The sequence below is a fragment of the Schistosoma mansoni genome (genome assembly GCF_000237925.1).
Source record: "Schistosoma mansoni, WGS project CABG00000000 data, supercontig 0186, strain Puerto Rico, whole genome shotgun sequence".
In the NCBI taxonomy this organism is placed as follows: domain Eukaryota; kingdom Metazoa; phylum Platyhelminthes; class Trematoda; order Strigeidida; family Schistosomatidae; genus Schistosoma; species Schistosoma mansoni.
In genome coordinates this window covers 99,061-108,924 of record NW_017386069.1, presented here as the reverse complement: position 1 = coordinate 108,924, position 9,864 = coordinate 99,061, and the positions used below count along the sequence as shown (strand labels likewise).

The window sequence follows — 9,864 nt, the reverse complement described above, 5'->3', positions numbered from 1 at the left end:
TCTGTTAATACAGGCAATTTTCGATAGTAAGACTATGATATAGCACTGTTCTAACTTTGTAACTAAAAAGCTTTATTTTCACTATTAAAGTATGCATAATTATTTAATCACTTTGTGAAATAACACACTCTATATGTAGTTAAGTAATCACCATAAATATCTGTTGGTCAAAGGATGAGATTTAGATACTTTTTACAGTTGAAGTACTTGTTGATGAATTGTGATTTTTGTTAGTTTTGTAGACAGATAATTATTAGTTCAGGATAAATCTCCCTCTATGGTTATCGCAGGATGATTTGGACCCCTTTTTATATATTGGGACAATCAGTGATTGTGACCAGTCGGATGGGATTACATCCGTCTCCCAGATTTTAGCCAGAATATTAGTCAACCTAATCGCTAAAATTGGACCACCATATTTAAAGACCTCTGGAGCCAATCCATCAGGACCAGCTGCTTTTCCTCGTTTCAGATTACTTATAGCCTTTTGAACTTCAAGTAGGGTCGGGGGGCCTACCTCAATGTTCCATTCAGGTTTTCTGGGAATAGTGGGTAGTTGTGCAGTAGCTGAAGGCCAGCTAAACTGCTCCTTAAAGTGTTCCGCCCATCGTTCTAAACGTTTAGGTTGAGAGCAGATAAGGGTTCCGTCTTTTTCGGAGATTGTCTCACTTACACTTGACTTCTTAATTCCGGTTTCTTTTATTAGTCTGAATAGTTGCCTGGTGTTGCCTACAGCCGCTGCCTTTTCCATCTCTTTTGCTTTCGTTGCCCACCACTGCTCACGATCGTTCCTTAGACTTTTAGTTAACCTAGATCTAATTTCTTTACGCTCTTCGTCGTGTTCAGAGCCTGATGGGATGAGTTTACGCGAATCCATCGGTGAAATAGACTTAGAGGAAATCCACTGGTTTTTTGGAGCCCTATGGTTTAAATGACTAATAGATGTGACTGCTGTTTCCACAGCTGTTCGTATGTCTTTCCAAGCAGCATCTGGGTCAGTCTCGTTTACAGAACTGCCTAGATGTGAACTCAGTTGTTTCTGGAATTCGCATTTGGCTTTCTCGTCCTCCAGTTCAATCCTAATGGGTCTTCTTAGTGTAATTTTCCTGCGTCCATTGAGGCGCAGACAAATGCGCGCTCGTATTAAAGCGTGATCAGAGTCTAAACAAGTATTCCAATACGAGCGACAATCTTCTATTGAGCCTCTCCAACGATGACTGATGACAATATGGTCTATTTGAGTCCATCGTTGGTTTGGTGCAGGTGGTCGCCATGTTAGACGATGTCTCTCCTTATGTTTAAAATTAGTGCTTGCTAAAAATAAACGATTGTCTGAGCATAGTTGCAACAGACGATCACCATTATCGGTTCGTTGAGCCGGAATACTAAAACACCCACCTAAATGTCTTTCTGTTTGATTTAAGCTGCCTACCTGGGCATTAAAGTCACCCGCTACGACTACTATGTCTGAGCGCTTAGCTTTCTGAAGAAGCTCAGAGAGTTTTCTGTAAAAGTCATCTTTTACTTCATCATGGCTGCAGTCAGTGGGAGCGTAGGCAGAAACGACGAAAAGGCAACGACGTGTGTCCCTATCCTTCCGAGTTCTTACGGAGCCATTTAGCCGGACAGCACACAGGCGACTGTTAACGGGGATCCATTCTAGTAGTGCCTGTTCTGCCCTTGTACTTAGTGCTATGCCTACACCTGCAAGTCCACGAGAACTAGCCAACGGGTCGCCAGATACACGGAGGGTGTATTTCGTCGGCTGTCCATTTTGGCGAGGTGAGGTCAAGTGAATGACCACACTGGGATCCTGTATGCGTGTTTCGGAGACACAGCATACATCAATGGTACGAGATTCTAGGGTTTTAGCTAAGGAGGCCTGTTGACCGATTTGGCATAGGGTACGTACGTTGAAGGCTCCAATGTGTAGTTTGGAGCGAGGTTTTAGTAGACCTGGGACAGCGTTTCGCGCACTAGAATCGTTGGCCATGGTGACACTTGAGGAGGAAACCAGAACAGGAAGTTTAGTGTTGAAAGTCAAGGTAGAAGGAATAGTAGGAAGTGAAGAAGGAGATTGATTATGAATACAGTGGTCTTGAGTGTTGTTAGAGGTATGAGGGCAGTTATCACTTCCCCGTTGCCCACACCGTGGAAGGATTCTTCTAGAGGTACCTGAAAAGGAAATTGGGTTAGAAGTGGTCTTAATGACCTGAGAGCGTGACCGCAGTGCCCAAGGGACAACTGCTTGAGGTCGGTCACACACGACCTTTTTGTGGGTAGTTTTTGTGTTAGCTCCGTTCTTCAAAAAAAAACCTTACCGCCGGAGACGGATATCCGTGGGATAAGGTGAGGTGTGCATTTTTAGGGTCGACCTTTTCTAACCCCACCCCTCCTTGTGGGAAGGCAGCATCGCTGTCATGCTGGTTGTCTGAAGGAAACACCTTACTGCTGTCACACCTCTGTACGGTCAGCAGTACGACTTCGCCTTCGGACCTTGGGTTTGCTGCTTTTAGTCTCACCGCTCTTCAACCGACCTGTCTGGCATGGTAGGACCTCGAGGAACGATTGTTCCAGCCAGCATAGCTCGATTGCTTCATCACGATAGGCAAGCCCGACCACCACGTCAAGGTAGCAGCAACGATCGGGACCCAAAGTCTAATCTATGTCCGAATGATAATTTTAAGAGCAAATACAACTGAAAATTTAAAACTAGAGCAAACATTTTTAGGTAATATACTATTATCCTCTCTTCTGGGTAGGCGGATTAAAATTATAAGCGTCTAAGAAGAACTCATAAAAATAAAAAGGAATTCTGGTTCAGTCATTCGCTTTATTCTATTCCAATTAAATTTAATGGAAAGTTAGAAATTACTTTCTAAAATTATCATACTAATTAAATTATTCAATCTGACTAACTGGAAGTTTTAGATATTAAAAATAATGAACACAAATCCTGAGAGCTATCGTAATTCTAACTATCACGATGAAAAAGAAACAAATGTCGAAAAGTAGGTAAATAGGAAGAATGAATGAAGCCAAAACAGGATTTTCAAAATTAAATATAAAAACTAGGTACTAATTAGTCACTATGATCTATTTTCAGTTAATGTTCAACTTTTTTAAATACATATTCCTGATACATTAGTAGCCCAAACAACAAACTATTCAAAATTAACCTTAGTACTAAAAATAAGAGGTGAAAATAGGATATAACGATAATTACAATGCGATTGTTCAATGTGGTTAAATACTCACTTTTTTAATTCAACCGTAATCACATGTAGTAAACTAACCTTAACGGCATTTTGAAATTTTAAGGGTTCAGACATAATCAAAGATGAGTCCAGGAAAAAAGCAGTTGGTAAGTGCCCAGCATTATATTGCTCTGCAGGACGACAATCAACAAGAAGATAGCGAAGATCAGGTGTCGAGTCAGATGGGTTATCTGATAGTGTAATGGACGAATTATTAAGACCATAATCTTGTAGGCAAATTGATTGAGCATCGAGGACTTCTTGAATAGTAATCGGCATGCATAAGGCATCGAATAAAACTGAACGTTCTGACTCAATTTGAGCGTTGCCAAAAAGTATAGGAAGGTATCGAGACCGAAAAGAAATCGGCGTGTTATTGATGAAAACTTCTATAATATCAACTAAACTTGTCAAATCACCAACACACATAGGTTTAGGAAGACTAATTATTAAATTCCTAACCTTTTCTAAAAGCAAGAAAAGAAAGGAAATCAGCCAATAGTATAAAGTACACAAATAAAGCTTGAGATGCTAACCAGACTTACCATTAACCCCCTAAATATATATATATATATATATATATATATATATATATATATACAAATTCTATACTGATATCACGTAACTTTAACATGTAATAGTGAAAAAATCTCTAAAATTCTATAAGTGACACAAAGTCCAAATTTAAAATAACTTGCATTAAATATTATACTATAACAGAAAAAAATATAATGATTTGGGAAACACAGAAATGGTTAGTTGTGGTGATGAGATCTTTACTACACTTCGCAAGATTATACTTGTAACACAACTGGAAAAAGTTATTTTAGATAACCCTGTATGATTTTCTAATAGTTAACACTAAATATATGTAACGAATTTGTAAGATAGTCGTCCATAGATGAGTTACTATGATTTGAATGGTATGGAAATATTAAGTACGAGCGAAAATAGTTTTTACTCGCAGATGGATGTCCTATAATTTCCGCTAGATAACCGGAACCTGTGAACTCGACTAAATTGAGGGTGAAGAGGGTGCTCACATATGATATTTAACAGTGACTACCGTACACCGAAAACTAAGTCGAATGATTAAATGCTGAATAAACAGTTGGATTATAAAGTGTTTCCCAGGAGACAATAATGTATTTAGTTTAATCAAAGTCAAAAGAGTGAGCTTCTAAAATAATTAAAGTCCCACAAAATTACTTCTTCGAATAAACTTTTAATTGAAGTCTGGTGTATATTAGAAATAAACTATTCTCATTAATTTTATTTGATAATATTACGATCAAAAAAGCCACAATGACAGCTAATTAGTAGATAGTAAATCCAACTTAGCATCCATACTTAAAACAGACCTACGAGATTGAGTTTTATTTGTTATTTGAGAAATGAATCAAACAGAAAAACAGAAATAGATACGTGGTCTTTAAATTGACAACTCACGAACAGAAAGTCTGGAGCCTGGAAAAATTAAGTCAAGCTTTCACTTGACTTGAGGTTAGACGATCTTATGGCTAATTATAAATAAGTAATTCATTTATATTTGAAGGGAAAATAGAGAATATTCAAAGTTCACACTTACCGAAAAATGTCTGATCATTAGTATACGAAAGTAAATTATTTGTATTTGAATTATTTTCATTGTCCTCAGTGCTATCGAACTGTTGGTTAAGTAGAACGGACTTGGCATTAACAATAAGTAGTAAACCAATATAGAAGACAAGCAAAGGGTCCGACTTTAAGAAGTACAAATCCCATAGGGATGGTATAACATCTTCTGATATAAAATCAGCAAAAAGACTTGACATCCATGGTATGAAATAACTTTCAGGACTAATTTTTAATGAATCCAAAAAGCTGCATAACTTTGGTTCATGATATTGCAACAACAAACGGAAAACTATGCTTACACACTGATCAATATTTACTCCCGTAGCAACGAAACGATGATAGAATGAAACAAAACTCGCATACAGTTCCGACCGACTGGTCGGTTTCAGGACAATGAAAAGTACTTTAAGTATCGATACCCAACCGTTGCTTGAACTATATTTCAGACAATAAGTCTGAGCGAAATGTGTTAAAACAGATTCCAAATCACCAGATATCTTTGCAGCTGGCGGAAGGAACACATTGAGGGATGACGCTTCTAGATCTGAATCATCATTATCACTGTTCACTGATAGATTAGAAATATTTTTTGACTGTTTAAGACTGTGCTCTTCGGTCAAACGATTAGATAACTCCTCAGAAGCCAATTCACAATCTTCGTGAAGTTGCGACTGATTTTCTAATTCAAAAACATCGCTAAATGTAGCCATGGCTTGCGACTGGGTGTCCAACCTTAGACATATGCGCCAAACGTCAGGGCGTAGGTTTTCAGGGACAGGACGCATGGCACAGATATCCCGAATCCGAAAAATGTCAGCATCCTCTGAAAAAAACGAGGCAGTGATAAAACCATAATAAACAAAGCAGAAGTCATTAAAAAGGGTAATTGTTCTGCCCATGGTAACAGATTTTTAAGGATGTCAAGTTTTTCTAATTTACTATATATGTACCCTTATCAAACAAAAACATTTTGAATTCCTAACATAACGTTTACTTCTGGATCAATAAAAGTAATGATGATAACCAATTTGTATTTCCTGTTATCAGAGCAATGTCATTTCATACATTTGTCTCGAACAACTAGTTCGATATTATTTTCAAAATATATTTTGATATCTGGTTTCCGACAGAAGAGTTTCTTACTTAATCAACAATTCAAGGGGACGAAACTTGTCATTTCTTAACCCAAGAGTAAAAAAGTTAATAACTTTGACGTGAAACACGTATCCAAAATTGAAGGTCATCCATAGCGATCGATAACACGGTCATCATTACAAAGATAACTTTCTCAAAATGTCTGGTATATTAGAAACCTATTGACTGTAAATATGAGTCTTCCACTTAAGTTCGGTTGATAGAGCGGTTTCACACAGCGACCAGGCGGCCCATGGACTGTAGTCATGAATTGCTTAGTAGTGTTTAAAAGGAGAATTCATGGTTTCGTCGCTTAAATGGAAGCCTAAATAAAAACCAACCGCCATTTATTAGTTTACAGAGAAACAGCTCTTGTTAACATCAGCTATGTGTATACAATTTACAGGAAAATGATCCAGTAAAATGTTTTTATTGTGTCGTTGGATATTATACAAACCAAAATTTTAGTCTCCTTTAACTTCACTGGATAGATAACTTAGAAATACGTACAGTGCAACATAGACGACTGCCAGGAACGTTCGAATACTTCACTTCCTATCCTTAGGTTACGTGTTGACGCAGGCCAGTTCGGATGTAATAATTTGCATTTAGGATTGCAGAAATGCAACCCCAACATCCTGGGATTGTTGCTCAGTGCTATCAAAAGACTCTGTATTTTATCAGTGTCTTCAAACACGACTATATTATCTGAGTATTCTAAGTCAATAAGCAGACCTCCTGGAAGGAGACTGATTCCCAAAAATTTAGACTACGGGAACTTAATTCTTAGCAGTAGTTCTATGAAGAAATTGAACAAAAATAGAGATAATGGACAGTCTTGTCGGACGCCACTTGAAGTTGCAATATCAAATGACAGTCTACCAATAAGCTCCGACTCGACTGGTAGTGTTTAAGTAAAGAGCCCTCGCAAGGTTTATGTACCTTTGAGGTACACCTTTCAATGGCAGACACTGCCACAGAACCTCAAGGTCTATGGAGTCAAATACTGCTTTTAAGTCTAGACTTAGTAGAAATCCTTTGGATTTACGTAACCCTTTGATTCGAATCACCAATGGGTGTCGCTGCTGTTTTTATAGATGTTCGTATATCTTTACAAGCAACATCTGGGTCAGCCTCGTTTTCAGAACTGCCTAAATGTGACTTCAGTATTTCCTAGAATTTACCTTTGACTTTCTCGTCACTGAGTTCGACTCTGATGGATCTTCTTAATGTGGTTTTTCTGAGCTCAGTGAGGCGCAAGCAAATGTGTGCTCATATTAGAGCATGATCAGTGTAAACATGTATTCCAGAACGAGCGACAGTCTCCCATCGAGCCTATTGAACGATGACTGATGACAATATGGTCCATTTGAGTCCATTGTTGGTTTGGTACAGGTGGTCGCCATGTTAGACGATATCTCTCCTTAGGCTTAAAACTAGTGCTTGTTAGAAATAAACGATTGTCTGAGCACAGTTGCGGTAGACGATCACCATTACTTGTTCGTTGAGCCGGAATACCAAAATACCCACCTAAATATCTTTCTGTTTGGTTTATGCTACCTACTTAGGTATTAAAGTCACCTGCGACTAGTACCATGTTTGAGTGTTTAGCTTTTTGGAGAAGTTTAGGAAGCTTTCAGTAAAAGTCATCTTTAATTTCATCCAGGCTGCAGTCAGTGAGAGTAAAGACAGAAATGACGAAAAGGCACCGACGTGTGTTCCTATTTTTCCGAGTTTTTACGGAGCGACTGTTAACAGGGATCTATTCTAATAGTGCTTGTTCTGCCTTTGGACTCAGTGCTATGCCTCCACCCGCCAGTCCACAAGAACTAGCCATCGTGTCCCCAGATAAACGGCGTGTATCTCATCGGCTCCCCGTTTTTGGCGAGGTGAGGTCAAGTGAATGATCACACTAGGATCTTGTATGTGTTTCGGAGACACAGCATACATCAATGGTACGAGATTCTAGGGTTTTGGATAAGAAAGTCTGCTGGCTGATTTGACATAGGGTGTGTACGAGGTTTCGGTAAACCTACGACGGTGTTCCGTGCCGTAGAATCATTGACCATAGTGACACTTGAGGAGAAAGTCAAAAGAGAGAGGTTTGAGTTGAAAGTCGAGCTGGAGGAGTAATAGGAATTGAAGGGGGAGATCGATTATGAATACAGTACTGTTAGAGGTATGAGGGTGGTTATCACTTCCCGGTTGCTCACACCGTGGTGGGGTTTTCTGGAGGTACCTGAAAAGGAATTTTGGTTAAAGTTGTTTTACAGTGACTTGAGAGCGTAACCGCAGTGCCCGAGGGACAACTGCTTGAGGTCGGTCACACACGACCTTTTTGTGAGTAATTTTCGTGTTAGCTTCGTACTTGTTTAGACGTTACCGACGGAGATGAGTATCCGTGGATTAAGGCGAGGTGTGCATTTTTAGGGTCGACCTTTTCTAACCCCACCCCTCCTTGTGGAAAGACAGCATCGCTGTTATGCTGGTTGTCTGAAAGAAACACCTTACTGTCGTCACACCTCTGTACAATCAGCAGTACGACTTCGCCTTCGGATCTTGGGTTTGCTGCTTTAGTCTTATCTCTCATCAACCGACCTGCTTGGCGTGGTGGGATCTTGAGGAACATTTGTTCCAGCCATTGTAGCCCGCAGCAGCGGTCGGGTTTAGAAAAAAGGAATGCTTGAAAAAATGAAATTTTCTCTATTTCGTCGCACAGAACATTCGAGCTGATTATATCCTGTTTAATGTTGAAGACCGGTAACGAGTCAATTTCAATTTAAAGAGTTTAGTAAACAGTATCAATGTGTTCAATATAAACGCCAAAAAGTGGTTGCTGCTATTGCATTTTAAAGGTAGTGATTAGGTTATGATGTAAAATTTAACATTCGAAAAAAATTATCAAACGAACTCAACAGTCTACTTTAACAGTATAGATAACTGAATAAAATTTGAGAAAATGGTATTGTTCAGTCATCCATTCAGTTAGTCAGTCTGACTGACTCATGCGTTGAAAATGATCCAGATAACATATCTTATATTTTGGTGCCTAACCTGTTAGATTGTTGACACTAACCTCCGAACTAATAGTCGTTATAGGAAAATTATTTTATTTAATAAAATAGTTTGTTTGGATTATTCTTTAGTGAACTGTTATACAGGAGGTTTAATTTGGATTGGTATTTACGATTACTAAATGTATAATTTGGTAGTATTGAGTACCCTTGTTTAAAACAATTAGTCACTTTGATAAAGTAAGATGACGCGATAAGACGAATAACCCTGATAACCTTCATCTTCTCATCGCACGACCCTAGGTTAGATAGCTTAGTTGTAAAATTTTTAATGGTAATTTGGACATCAACACCATTTTACTCCTCAAGGACATAAGTCAGATATCTGAAGCTATAGTGAGTTTTGAAACTACATAATTCTGGGACAAGCAAAATTTCTCGGCAAAGTAATTATTGAAAAAGACATCTCCAGGTAACCCGTTGTGTATCTGACATATTGACATTAAAACATTATATGTATTCTACTACCACTTATTTTTGTGATTCCTGGTTTAACTGTCAATACGCTCAACAGTAATAAAACTACAAACGCCTGTCTGAACATGACAAAAAAATTAAGCAAACTGACTATACCTGGTGCAACTGATGATAAATATACTTGCGGAATATCCTTATCTCGTTAGTTTTATGACAAAGTGAGTTTGCTATGTTGTGAAAATATTAAAAAAAACTTATTACTTCCATTATTATTGTCAACACCATAGCAACTGGTTTTTACAAAATTTTAAGTACTTAGAAAATGGTTAATTTTTTAAATCACCAGTCGATTTGTGAGCGAAAAA

At 38.2% G+C, this 9,864-nt stretch overlaps 1 protein-coding gene across 1 annotated transcript in view; it reads right to left on the bottom strand.

Annotated features, from left to right (window-relative positions):
- Positions 1-5,773, bottom strand: part of Smp_176370 (hypothetical protein) — a gene marked incomplete at its 5' end in the record, with an annotated part of 10,546 nt that extends 4,773 nt beyond the window's left edge. The window contains 3 exons of the mRNA XM_018794331.1: positions 3,297-3,658; positions 4,846-5,379; positions 5,479-5,773. Of these exons, the coding sequence (XP_018647065.1) occupies positions 3,297-3,658; positions 4,846-5,379; positions 5,479-5,773 (1,191 nt within the window). The remainder of the gene's footprint in view (positions 1-3,296; positions 3,659-4,845; positions 5,380-5,478) is intronic.
- Positions 5,774-9,864: the final 4,091 nt, after the last annotated feature.